This window comes from Rhododendron vialii, chromosome 5a, assembly GCF_030253575.1.
Source record: "Rhododendron vialii isolate Sample 1 chromosome 5a, ASM3025357v1".
Lineage (NCBI taxonomy): Eukaryota > Viridiplantae > Streptophyta > Magnoliopsida > Ericales > Ericaceae > Rhododendron > Rhododendron vialii.
This window is the reverse complement of record NC_080561.1, coordinates 9,375,072-9,389,247: the sequence shown is the minus strand read 5'-3', so window position 1 is coordinate 9,389,247 and position 14,176 is coordinate 9,375,072. Positions and strand designations below refer to the sequence as shown.

At 39.6% G+C, this 14,176-nt stretch overlaps 2 protein-coding genes across 2 annotated transcripts; one reads left to right on the top strand and one right to left on the bottom strand.

The window, feature by feature from the left end:
• The first annotated feature begins 2,738 nt into the window (after positions 1-2,738).
• LOC131327538 (disease resistance protein RPV1-like) lies at positions 2,739-4,021 on the top strand. The gene is made up of 2 exons (XM_058360692.1): positions 2,739-2,861; positions 3,288-4,021. Exons 1-2 carry the CDS (start codon positions 2,739-2,741, stop codon positions 3,930-3,932), a joined length of 768 nt encoding a protein of 255 aa, XP_058216675.1. The 3' UTR covers positions 3,933-4,021.
• A 7,304-nt stretch (positions 4,022-11,325) lies between these two features.
• LOC131327536 (NAC domain-containing protein 67-like) lies at positions 11,326-12,621 on the bottom strand. The gene has a single exon (XM_058360691.1). The coding sequence runs from the start codon at positions 12,619-12,621 to the stop codon at positions 11,326-11,328; it is 1,296 nt and encodes a 431-aa protein (XP_058216674.1).
• Between the last annotated feature and the right edge of the window lie 1,555 nt (positions 12,622-14,176).

Here is a 14,176-nt window from a genome sequence, read left to right as displayed (position 1 = left end):
AACTCGTGCATGATCCAACGGCCTCCTTCCCCGCTCTCGTCCATCGCTCCCGATCCGTTCTTGATCCGAAAACGCAGCATCCTCTTGTACCCAATCACACGACGCTTTTTGTCGAGTATTCGTACAGGACCGGTCTCTCCGTGCCACGAGCCACAACCGGCTGTTCTAGCTGTCCGTTTGTCGCTACCGGTGGCATTGATCAGCTTCGTGAGAACGTAGACGCTGCCTTCTTCCCACGGGTCGTTCTTGGTGAAAATCTGCCACGGGGCTTTGTTTCCGGTCCCGTAAATCTCGCGCTCGAAAACGACATCGCAAGGCAGGGCTTTACCCTTGGACTTGCTCTCAAGATAGTCGAGAACAAGTTCTTGGTCTGTAGGCGTAAACTTATAACCCACTGGTACGCTCATGTTTTGTTCTTGATCTCTCACCACTCTACTCTCTCTCTCTCTCTCCTCTCTCTCTAATCTTTGGCTCTCTCTCTCTCTGATCTCACGTTGTTAGTCCAGGTAATGTGATAGGATATATATAGGACAATAGAAAGTCGGCTATGTATGTACTTACTAGAGTAGTAGTGTACTATCTCCGTCCGCGGTTACTTGTTCCCTACGAAAAGAATTGTAATTTCTCGGAAAAAAAATACGTCGTGTATCATTTTTTGAATTTCTTTGCATCAATATAAAGTGCTTGATTTGTTCTTTAATTTGGTGTAAAAAAATTCTAAAAAATTTCCATGAAAATATTTTATTTTTCGATCCAAAAATTCCGTTGACTTTTTGCAAAGGAAAAGTAATTTGGGATGGTTGAGTAGTACAAAGTATGTATTTCCTAATCGAAACCAAAAACGTGACTTTGGGTTATTTATTTGGAATTAACGGACCAGTCGGTGATGTTGGGTTAAATTGTGGAGCAATTATGCAGTGGTCGTGCAGCGTCGCAACACCCTAATTCATCACACGTTTTTGTGGAGTCAATATACTTTGTACTACTGAGCCCCACGCAAACATGTATGACAGAACCTCACGTGACGATGTTTCAAGACCGCTAAATATTTTTTCTAAATTTTGTGAGGGTGGTGGAAACTAGTGGATTTCCACTCCCGTCAATAACCACCAATCAATAATTGTGGATATTATTCGTTCAATGGTAAAGAATTTAAATTTTCAATATACATTTTGAACTTAATTAGGAATACCCCGTTTACAAACTCTGTGCTTGTTTCATGAATATTGAAACACTTTTTGCAAATGAATTGCTGTCAATCGGAAGGCATGGATTGAACAATGCTAACAAATGCAAAAAAAAAAAAAAATTCGAATAAGGATAAAAAAAAAAAAAGAAGTAATCCACAATACCCGTTTAGTATAATTTTTTCTTTTGAAACGCAATAAAGTAATCGGAAGGCATGGAAATAAGGGAAATGATTTTGTCACTCCCTTTTTTGTTAACGCCACTCCTCTGCAAGGTTATTTTGCATCAAAAATACATTTGCAGAGGAGTGGCGTTAACAAAAAAATGAAGTGACAAAAGCAGCAGCCGGAAATAAAGGTATTATTTTCAAAAACTTAATGTACGCAAGACAAATGTACACATTCATTTTTAAGCAAGCAAATACAAAAGCGATTTAGTTTTATATGAGGAGTATTAATCATCCCTAATTTTCTAATTTTTTTATTTTTTCATTGAGAGAGAGAGAGAGAGGGAGAGAGAGAGAGAGAGATGTAATAGGAACATGGAGAGTTACTTCATTAGATAAAAAACAAAGATTTAAATAAATATTGGAATATCATACTTTTTAGATTTTATTATTTGCTTCGTCATCTTGTAACATCTTTCATAATTGCAAACAAATTACCGTGTTTGGAAACGCGGAAAGGAAAAATTATTTTGTTTGGAATTACGGTTAAAGAGTGTTCAGTTCAACTCCTCCCTGAATTACTCCATGGTTAAACCTAGAAGATGCATAATCCAAGAGTGGCAGTCCTACAGGTTTTTTTCCCAGTCGATAACAGAGCATAGCCAATTAGGGTTCCGATTGATCGGTCGGGTAATTTTCGCAATCTCGCTACTTCTTGTTGTTGATCGTCGTCTTCTTTTCTGTTTCACATTTGTGCTAGTTTGTGTTATGCTCAGTTTATGCTTTTTTTGCTTCCGTCCACTGGCTTTTGCTTGTGAGAAAGGAAGAGAAGAGAAAGGGTTGTAGTTTCATACCAAGTCTTGCTAAAAGTGATGAGATTTGGTGAGAAACAAACTGGACCCGATAAAGATTCGTCCTTTTGTTTATTTTCCATCTTTTTTCCACCATTACTTATATCTTTCTTTAGCTATCCAAATAAGTGAAACTACAAGCCTAGTGCCCTTTCAACTGAACAGAAATTGCATTTCTTCCAGATATTTGTCCAGTAACTGCTATGAGGACACAAAAAAACCTCCTCTTCCATGTGTCAGTGTACTTACCAGGTGTTCTTAAGCTCCAGCGATGACACTAGTATCAACTTTTCAGATCACCTTTATACAGCGCTGGTTCGCTCTGGAATTCACACTTGTCGAGCAGATGATGGAATTGAGAGAGGGCACAATATGCAGTCAGAATGTCAACGAGCCACCGAAGAATCCAGTGTTTCAGTAATTGTCTTCTCGAAAGGCTATGCTTCTTCGGGACGGTGCCTACCTTGATGAACTTCTAGATGTTCTCCAACGCTGGAAGGCAGTTGGACACAGAATATTGCCGGTGTACTACAATGTGGATCCATCTGAAGTTGGGAAGCAGACTGGGAGTTTCGGAGAAGCGTTTGCTAATCATGAAGAACAATTCATTTCAGCAACAGATGGAAGGGAAAGGATTTGATGGAAAACGTGGAGAGGTGGAGAGCATGTCTTAGGGAAGTTGCAAAATTAAGAGGGATGGTCTTGCAAAATCAATCTGATGGGTAAATGTCCCGGAATTCTTTATAAGGCACCATTGGGCTGTATGTGCCCGTAATTTCATTCAGATGTTGCCCACACATAGTTTTGCAGTATTTACATAAAGATTCTGACAGGAACAGGATACATGTTAATTAGAAAAGAGATCGAAATCAGTCTAGAAATATTGTTCTAGCGGCTGGTAGCTTTCTTGATAGTTTCCCTTTCCATGTGTTTGTAAGAAACATGAAATTCTTACTCTGCTCTTTTGTTTTTTGTTTTGTTGATCAAAATCTGTAGGCATGAATCGAAGTTCATCCAGGAAATTATCAAAGAGATCTCGAACAAACTAAATCGTAGGGGTCTTAGGTGTTACCCAATATCAGATTGGAATTGATTCTCGAGTTGAGAGCATAAATTATTGGTTACAAAATGGGGCAACTGATGCTAGCATTGGGGTGTTCGCCGGGATTGGTGGAATAGGGAAGACAACCATTGCCAAAACTGTCTATAACTCAAATTTTGACAAGTTTGAATGCATTAGCTTTCTTTATGATATTAGAGAGACTTCTAAACAGCCCAATGGTTTGGTACATTTACAAGAACAACTACTTTCAGATATTTCGAGGTGTGGAAAACTAAAAATTGGCAGTGTTGATGAAGGAATGATTAAGATTAAAAATGCAGTAAGTTACAGAAGGGTTCTCGTTGTTCTTGACAATGTGGATCAACTGGATCACTTGAATGCAGTACTTGGAATGCGAGACTGCTTTTGTCCAGGAAGTAAGGTTATTATAACAAAGCGTTATGAGAAACTGCTGAAACCATATAAAGTTGACCAGACCTTTAAGGTTAAAGAAATTGATTATAATGAGTCACTGCGGCTCTTCAGTTGGCATGCCTTTAGACAAGCACATCCTATTGAAGGTTTCATGGAGTACTCAAAAAGTGTACTCCGACAGTGCAAAGGACTCCCTCATGCTCTTAAACTGTTGGGTTCTTCTCTCCGTGATAGAAGTGCAGAGGAATAAGAGACTTCATTGGAAGAAATGGAATCATTCACTGGAAATCAGATCCTATAAACACTGGCAATTAGCTTTATGTCCTTACAAGATGATCACGACAGGAAATTATTCCTCCACATTGCTTCATTTTTTGTTGGGAAGGACAAGGAATATGTGGTCAAAATGTTGGATGAATGTAATTTCTATACAACAGTTGGAATTGAAAACCTTGTGGATAGAGGCCTCATAACAATTGGAGAAGGGAATAAGTTGATTATGGATCAACTGCTCCGCGACATGGCTAGAAGAATTGTACACAAAGAGTCACCCAATGAGCCTGGGAAGAAGAATTGTACACCAAGAGACACCCAATGAGCTTGGGAGACGTAGCATAGTGTGGGATCGTGAGGATGCTTTCCATGTATTGAGTAACAAAACTGTAAGAAAGATCCTTCCTATTGCACCCTCAAAAGAAGAGATAAAAGAAACACTAGCTTTCTTATTTGTGTGTATGTGCTTCTGTAATTATGTTTGCATGCTTTTTACCTGACAATTCTTTATGCGCTACTAGGGTACAGAAAGGGTTCAAGGCCTCATCTTCAATATGTGTATATTGAGGAAAGCTAAATCTTCCATGTCAGCTACCAATGTTAGAGATAGGGCGGATTTGTGACTACAAAAGCATATTCTATCTGGAAATCCATTGAATGGTTCAACAGGAATTTGGTTTAGATCCCCTTGGCATGATTACTGAACTGACCTAAGTTACGACAATAAATCAAGGAGTTTTATGAGCTTGCGACGACTGATAGTTTTTCGTTGATGAAGCCAATACCGTGCCATTCTACTAATCGAAACGAATCATGGGAGTGCCATACGGTTTCAGAAATTTAAAATCAACGAATGCAATAGTTACTATGTAGAACCGATTGTCCATTTGTGGAGATCAAATTGTAACAAAATTACGAAGTGATATGTCCATAATTTCATCTTTCCGTTACAAGAATGTTTTCCCTGACATGAAGGCAAACAGAAAAAACAGGAGAGCCATACCAACATCTACGGCTATGGATACGGATAGGGTATAATGCTGGATTGGAAACAATATAACTATAGGAGAGTCGGGCGTCGAAAGTTGCCTTAATCGTTTTTCCATCTCCACAGGTAACAACCAGAAGTTTATTACGCGGAATTGCAAAGGCCAGATCATTTACGCTGCCAATGTGAGACTCAATCTGAAGATTGAGAATCTACCATTAAGAAACAAAATAACATGTCAATGAGTCTCTGTGTCGAAACGAATATGAGGCTAGTGCTAGCGTTGAAGGGATGCCGCCATCAAGCTAGTTGTTTTCAAAATCCTGTTTAATCAAAATCATATCAAGAAGCCAAAATTGAGTAATGCAGGTTGAGAATTGTCAATATTTCTTATTAGAATTAGCATCTGGTCTAGCATAGCATCCACATATAATGTGTCTTCCTCGCGCACACTCTTGGTACGCCTTATTGGGCAGAGGAAAAACCAGAGTTACATCAAGCTTGGGATGCTATCAAGGGATGTGCTCCCACGAAATGAGCTCTCGATGAGTTTTCTTCGAGCTGTTGAGAGCTCTTTTTTTTTTCCAAAACAAAAAATGAGCTCTCAACAACTCGAAGAAAACTCATTGTTAAATACGCACACTATCACGTTCACTATACATTTTTATGGACTGTAAAAATATCAATACGTAAATAAAAATCAAATACGGGACTGTTAACTTTTGATATAAACACAGTCTCACAAAGAGAACTCATGCTTTGGGATTCCAACGATATCAACTTGCGAAAGAAATGCAAAACTAACAAATCAAACAAGGAAACATTTATCAGCCACAACTTGAGGGCCCAACGCATCAAAATCGAGATCGAAACTTGGTAGCGGCTCCCACTGCAATATGGAAACTAGTTCTTCAAGATCCGCATCCATGTCCGAAAGCCTTTGCGAGTTATTTCCCTGTCTCTCCACTTCCAAAATATCTTCTAAGAAAGGTGTTGGGGCAAGCTCGGATAGGGTATGAGGGTCCAAGGCATCAAAATCAAAACCAAAACTTGTTAGCTACTCCGACTTCAATATAGGAACTTGTTCTTCAAGATCCGCATCCATGTCAAGAAGCATTTGTGAATAGTTTTCTTGCTTCTCCGCTTCCGAAAATTCTTCAGAGAAAGGTGTCAGGGAAAGCCAAGATAGGATTTGAGGGACTGACACATCAAAATCAAGACCGAAACTTCGTAGCTACTCCAACATAGGAACTTGTTCTTCAAGATCTGCATCCATGTCGGAAAGCATCCACGAATGATTTTCTTCCTTCTCCGCCTCCGAAAGTTCTCGCGAGTAAGAAACAGTTTCTGTTTCTGGTGCTTCCATCTTTTGTTCTTCCTCAGACTCCTTCCTAGTACGCTTTGCGGGTTTTCAGAGCATAACATCAGCATCACAAGCACCAGCAGCCGCCTCAACTTTCTCTGCTCTCCCCGTAGATTTCTTGGTGCACTTTATTTTCCTCGGAAATATCTTGGTGTCTTTTGAGTCGTATTTTCTTTTTATCCTACAAAGGACATATTCTCCTTTAGGCCATTGTTCGAACTCATGCATGATTCAACGGCCTTTTTCCATCGCTCCTGATTCGTCCGTGGTCCGAAAACACGTCGTCCTCTTGTACCCTATCAGTTTAGGATCGGTCTGTTCATCGTATATTGGTTCAGGACCGGTCTCTCTGTGCCACGAGCCACAGTCGGCCATTCTAGCTATCCGTTTGTCGTTGCCTTTGGCCTTGATCAACTTGGAGAGAACGTAGACGCTGCTTTCTGTCCACGGGTCGTTTTCGATGAAAATCTGCCACGGAGCTTTGTTTCCAGTCCCGTAAATCTCATGCTCGAAAATGACGTCGCAAGGCAAGGCTTTACCCTTGGACTTGCTCTCAAGATAGTCGATAACAAGTTCTTGGTCTGTAGGCGTAAACTTATATCCCAATGGTACGCTCATGTCTTGTTCTTGATCTCTCACCACTCTACTCTCTCTCTCTCCTCTCACTCTAATCTTTGGCTCTCTCTCTCTCTGATCTCACATTGTTAGTCCAGGTAATGTGATGGGATATATATAGGACAACAGAAAGTAGGCTATGTATATACTTACTAGAGTAGTAGTGTACTATCTCCGTCTGCGGTTACTTATTCCCTACAAAAAGAATTGTAATTTCTTGGGAAAAAAAAATTACGTCGTGTATCATTTTTTGATTTTCTTTGCATCAATATGAAGTGCTTGATTTGTTCTTTAATTTGGTGTAAAAAAAATTCTAAAAAATTTCCAAGAAAGTATTTTATTTTTCGATCCAAAAATTCCGTTGAGTTTTTGCAGACCAAAAGTAATTTGGGATGGTTAACAAAGTATGTATTTCCTAATCGAAACAAATAACGTGAATTTGGGTTAATTAGTTGGAATTAACGGACCAGTCGGTGGTGTTGGGTTAAATTGTGGAGTAATTATTCAGTGGTCGCGCAGTGTTCCAACACCCTAATCCGCCACACGTTTCTGTGGAGTCGATATACTTTGTACTACTGAGCCCCACAAACATGTATGGCAGTGCCCCACGTGACGGTGTTTCAAGACCGCTAAATATTTTTTTCGAGATTTTGTGAGGGTAGTGGGAAACTAGTTGATTTCCACTCCCGTCAATAGCCAATTAACAAATTTTTCTAAATTTTGAATTTTTTTCGTATTTTGTTAGTTTTGCGCCAAACTTATATGTATTATTAATTCGTCTAGACGAGAGAAATTGAAAAAGTAAAAAATTTGTACTTTTACCCAATTATTTTTAGAAATAACCACTTTTTAGCAGAAAAAGTGAAATAAGTCCTGCTGCTGGTCTCTACATCTGGGAGAGGCCGGCTTGGCTTAACGGCGAGGGTAGGGTTTGGTGGTCTGTACAACAGTGGCTGCCAGTGTAGTTAGGGTTTTGTGGGATGGTTTGGGTGGGCCGGTCGAGGCTTCGACCAGATTTAGGTGTTTGGGCTTTCCTTGATTTATTTGGGTGTTGGGTTGAGCTTTATTGTATTATTTGATGTGGACCTTGGTCGACCTTTGGATGTTATGGGCTTTGCCTTGTGGTGAATTATCCAACTGTTTGTTGAATCCTTCCCCTTTCCCCGTTTTTTAATAAAATTCATTTTTTGCCGATCAAAAAAAAAAGTTAAATTATTTTGAGAAATAAGTGATTATTTCTCAAAATATTTGGATAAAAGTAAAAAAAATACTTTTCCAGTTCCTCACGTCGAAACGAATCAGTATTCCACAAAAATTTGATGCAAAACTAAGAAATGTAAAAAAAAATCAAATAATGACAAGTTAACTCATTTTAAGTTAAGTTTAAGAACACAGCCTAATTAAGAGTTTAGTGTATTCCCTAATTTTCTCTCGTTCCTAGACTTCTACACGTACCAATGAGGACGTGCCAATTAATTTTAGGGAAAAAGGTTTTGTAAATTTATTCCTTATTAATCAGATCAATTGATTTATTTTGTGACTTTGACCTCACAATTCTAATGAAATTGTCCCACGTATGATGCAACCCCATTCAAATCACAACTTTTTCCTCCTTTTAACAGTAGGTTTTTTTGGTAACGTAGTTTCTGGGCCAGTTTGCGCGCACCACGGGACAGTAGAATTTGATAACCACAAATCATTAAGTTTGGATAATATATGTTCAATGGTAAAAAATTTAAATTTTCAATACACTACGCTAAATTTTTGCATCAGCGGCATTAAAATCGGCTCTGTAACCCCCCCCCCCCCCCAAAAAAAAAAAAACCCTTCGGCTTCAACATCCTCCTCCGCCGCCGGGGGGAGGCACTTTGCAGTTCCATGCGTCTAACTGCCCTTTTGGCCACAGACTCCCTTCCCACCTCGTCCTCTTCTCCGATCGTGCCGTCGGTAATAACAATTGGTGTAGCCGGTTCTGCTCAACGGCGAGGTGTGGTCTTGGGGTTGGAGGGAGGATTGTGTGTTTTTTGCTCCGATCGTACCGCCGGCTATCACAGTTGGTGTTATCGGTTCTGCTCAACGGCGAGGTGCGGCCATCAACGTTGGGAAATTGCATATGGTGAGCTGGTGTGGCCGCTAGATCTGGGCTTACTGTTTTCAGTTGTGCTCAAAGCTTCAAAGGGTGATTTCGTGTTGGTGGTGGGCTGTTGTTTTCTGACCATTCCGGTGGGCGATGGTGCTGGTCATTGGCTACGGGTCTGGTGGTTTTGATTGCGACTTGCTTCGGGTTTTCAGGTGGTGGTTGTTTGTTTGGGTATGGTGGTCGGCGGTTGCTTTGGGCGACAGTGGTGTGTGGTTGCTGTGTTTTGGTTAGGGTTAGGTTCGGGGGTTGGGCCAGGCTTGGCTCCTCTTGGATTGGGTTTGGCCCATTGATGTTCATTATTGTATGATTTGGGCATATTAGGCCTTTTGCTCTTAATTGTTGTGATCTGGGTTTTTAGACCCATTTTGGGTGATTGGGCTTCGGCCTTTAGAGGGGCTTCGTTCTATTGGGTGTTCTGAATTCACTTCTTGCCAATTTAGTTATTGGGTCTCGGATTTGACTGATTGTTCTTCTAAACAAGACGTTATTTCCTTGCTCCTATTAGTCTTGCAATAATTTCAAGATTAATGAAATTTTTTTTTGCTGTTCAAAAAAAGTGGCATTAAAACTGCCGGTAACAGTCCCAAAACCCCGCTTGTTAAAGTAAATTATCGCTAGTAAATTTTCCGCTGGCAAAACAATTGTCAAAAATACAAAAAACGGCAGTAAATTACCGCCGGTGAAGGTTTCTGGCTATTAACGGCGGTTTTACTACCATCGCTAAAAGTTCTTGGAAAAAACAGGAGAGCCATGCCAACATCTACGGTTATGGATACGTTATTATATTTATGTTGGATTGGAAACAATATAACTATAGAAGACTCGGGAGTTGAAAGTCACCTTAATCGTTTTTCCATCTCCACAGGTAACAACCAGAAGTTTATTACGCATGGCATTGCAAAGGCCAAGATCAGTTATGCTGCCAATGTGAGACTCAATTTGAAAATTAAGAATCTACCCTTAAGAAACAAAATAACATGTCAATGAGTCTCTGTTGGTCGAAACGAATATGAGAGCCTGGACCTACCTCTTAATTCCTCTGAATATTTGCTTTGCCGTGATAAGAAATGTAAGTGCAAGATATGCATATGTAGCACCGGATGCTTCGTTACCAAGAAAAATACCTTTTATCTCAATCAACTGAGTCTACTTAGATCATGAGAGCGAACCAACAAGCAGAAGGATATGGGGTCCATAAAGAAAGATAGCCAAAGTTTCTTGATTGAAAGATGAGAGCCGAGAAAGATTCAAAGTCTAGCCAAAGTTGAGAAGGATTGATTCTGAAGAAGAAGTTGTTCGGGACTTTCTCATCGTTGAGTTTACTTTCTATTCAGCATTGCAATGCCAGATCTATTACATGTGAGTTCAAACTAGCACTCTCAGGATCTATATATTACTAGGTGGAAAATCAAAGGTTTAGGAAGGCCGGGGTAATGTCTTGTAAGTTTCTGCCCTAACTGTCATGGTTTCGGTTTTCTGTACGCGGTGACCCTTTGAAAAATCCTGGCTGCGACTGCTGTAGGTTGGATATTGGTTTTTGTCGCAATGGCTTGGTTTTTCTTTTGCTTGTTTTTGGTTTTGAGGGTTCTCCTCTCTTTGTTTGGGATTCCAATAAGGATATACACTCCCTTGCTTCTCTTTTTGTTTTTTCTCATACCGATATTAACTTGCGAAAGAAATGAAAAACTAACAAATCAAATAAGGCAAAATTTATCAACAACAATAATTTTTAATACAGGAAAAAAAAAATCAGCATCGGCTCTCTGAGTTTCGAAAGTTTCAAGATATAATTCCCATGATGATGGAGCTTTCAAGCTAGGAGCATTTGGTAAGAAAATTGCAGCCCCTATCAGTTAAATGTTATTGCTTCAAACCGAAATACTTCTTTCAGGAAATATAGAAACTAGCATCTGTACGTTGTTTTCGTCGACCCAACAACCTTATTCCATTCATCACATCACCATCGGACATCATTTTATCGACGACATTATAAATAGCGAAATCTAATGTGCACAAACTACCATGAGAGAAATAAATGACAGAGTGATTCCTTCATATCCCTTTGGTACTTAGCGATTCTGTGCTACGTACGTACAGCGCAAAAGAACAGACAAATAGAACAGCAAACCAATAGGCAAATTAAAGAAGCAAACCATTAGGAAAATAGAAGCTGGTCTATACTCCAAAGCATAGAACAATCGTAACTGATAAGAACATTACATGTCTACGATTCTGTTTTCGATCGATTCCTTATAACTGAATGACTAGTGGGCTCGATTCTGTTTTCGATCGATTCTGTTTTCTGAAAATTCTTCAAAGAAAGGTGTTGGCACTGTCAGGCCGGGAAGCCAAGAATCAAGACCGATACTACTTGGTAGCTGCTCTGACTCCAATATAGAAACTAGTTCCTCATGAAGATCCGCATCCGACATGGAAGAAAGCATTTGTGAATAATTTCCTTGCTTCTCTGCTTCCGAAAGTTCTTCTGAGAAAGGTGTTTGGGCAAGTCCAGATAGGGCTTGAGGGTCCAACACATCAAAATCAAGATCCGCATCCATGTCAAAAAGCATTTGCGAATAATTTTCTTGCTTCTTCGCTTCTGAAAGTTCTTCCGAGGAAGGTGTTTGGACAAGCCCAGATAGGGCTTGAGGGTCTAGCGCATCGAAATCAAGATCCGCATCCATGTCAAAAAGCATTTGCGAATAATTTCCTTGCTCCTCCGCTTCTGAAAATTCTTCCGAGAAAGGAATTGGGGGAAGCCAAGATAGGGTTCGGGGGTCCGACGCATCAAAATCAGGACCGATACTTATTGCTAGCTGCTCCGACTCCAGCATAGGACGTAGTTGTTCAAGATCCGCATCCGCGTCGGAAAGTATCTGTGAATAATGTCCTTCCTTCTCCGCTTCCAAAAGTTCTTGCGAGTAAGGAACTATATTTTCTGTTTCCAGTGCTTCCACCTTCTGTTCTTGCTCAAACACCTCCTTCCTCGCACGCTTTGCAGGCCTCGGGACCTCAACATTCTTTACTTTCTTCGGAGATTTCTTGTTGTCTTTTGAGTTATATATTTTCTTTATCCTACAAAGAACATATTCTGATCCTTTAGGCGATTGCTTATTCCTAGTCGAAGTAGTACCATTACCGCCATACAAAGAGAACTCGTGCATGATCCAACGGCCTCCTTCCCCGCTCTCGTCCATCGCTCCCGATCCGTTCTTGATCCGAAAACGCAGCATCCTCTTGTACCCTATCACACGACGCTTTTTGTCGAGTATTCGTACAGGACCGGTCTCTCCGTGCCACGAGCCACAACCGGCTGTTCTAGCTGTCCGTTTGTCGCTACCGGTGGCCTTGATCAGCTTCGTGAGAACGTAGACGCTGCCTTCTTCCCACGGGTCGTTCCTGGTGAAAATCTGCCACGGGGCTTTGTTTCCGGTCCCGTAAATCTCGCGCTCGAAAACGACATCGCAAGGTAGGGCTTTACCCTTGGACTTGCTCTCAAGATAGTCGATAACAAGTTCTTGGTCTGTAGGCGTAAACTTATAACCCACTGGTACGCTCATGTCTTGTTCTTGATCTCTCACCACTCTCCTCTCTCTCTCTCCTCTCTCTCTAATCTTTGGCTCTCTCTCTCTCTGATCTCATGTTGTTAGTCCAGGTAATGTGATAGGATATATATAGGACAATAGAAAGTCGGCTATGTATGTTCTTACTAGAGTAGTAGTGTACTATCTCCGTCCGCGGTTACTTGTTCCCTACGAAAAGAATTGTAATTTCTCGGAAAAAAAATACGTCGTGTATCATTTTTTGAATTTCTTTGCATCAATATAAAGTGCTTGATTTGTTCTTTAATTTGGTGTAAAAAAATTCTAAAAAATTTCCATGAAAATATTTTATTTTTCGATCCAAAAATTCCGTTGACTTTTTGCAAAGGAAAAGTAATTTGGGATGGTTGAGTAGTACAAAGTATGTATTTCCTAATCGAAACCAAAAACGTGACTTTGGGTTATTTATTTGGAATTAACGGACCAGTCAGTGATGTTGGGTTAAATTGTGGAGCAATTATGCAGTGGTCGTGCAGCGTCGCAACACCCTAATTCGTCACACGTTTTTGTGGAGTCAATATACTTTGTACTACTGAGCCCCACGCAAACATGTATGACAGAACCTCACGTGACGATGTTTCAAGACCGCTAAATATTTTTTCTAAATTTTGTGAGGGTGGTGGGAAACTAGTGGATTTCCACTCCCGTCAATAACCACCAATCAATAATTGTGGATATTATACGTTCAATGGTAAAGAATTTAAATTTTCAATATACATTTTGAACTTAATTAGGAATACCCCGTTTACAAACTCTGTGCTTGTTTCATGAATATTGAAACACTTTTTGCAAATGAATTGCTGTCAATCGGAAGGCATGGATTGAACAATGCTAACAAATGCAAAAAAAAAAAAAAAAATTCGAATAAGGATTAAAAAAAAAAAGAAGTAATCCACAATACCCGTTTAGTATAATTTTTTCTTTTGAAACGCAATAAAGTAATCGGAAGGCATGGAAATAAGGGAAATAATTTTGTCACTTCCTTTTTTGTTAACGCCACTCCTCTGCAAGGTTATTTTGCATCAAAAATACATTTGCAGAGGAGTGGCGTTAACAAATTTCAAAAACTTAAAGTACGCAAGACAAATGTACACATTCATTTTTAAGCAAGCAAATACAAAAGCGATTTAGTTTTATATGAGGAGTATTAATCATGGGGAATTTTTAGGCCGGCCTCAAAAATTAGGTTTGGATTTATTTTAGTCCTACACAATTATTTGTATTTTTTATTCCAACCATGTCCCTTCATGCGCATCAGCACACGGAACTAGAAATCATCTAGTATAAAAAAATTATCAAGTGCTCCATGAGTATTGGTGCACCATTAAAACATTGTTTAAATTTCAAAAAGTCATATCTTTTGTTGTAGATATTCATTTTTAAAAAAAATTATATTTTTGGAACCTACTCGACGATATCTATTAAACAAGATCCATATTAAATATGAAATTATGTAAGATTAAAAAAATACCCTTTGCTATGAGAATTTTCTATGAGAACTGTTTTTATGAGA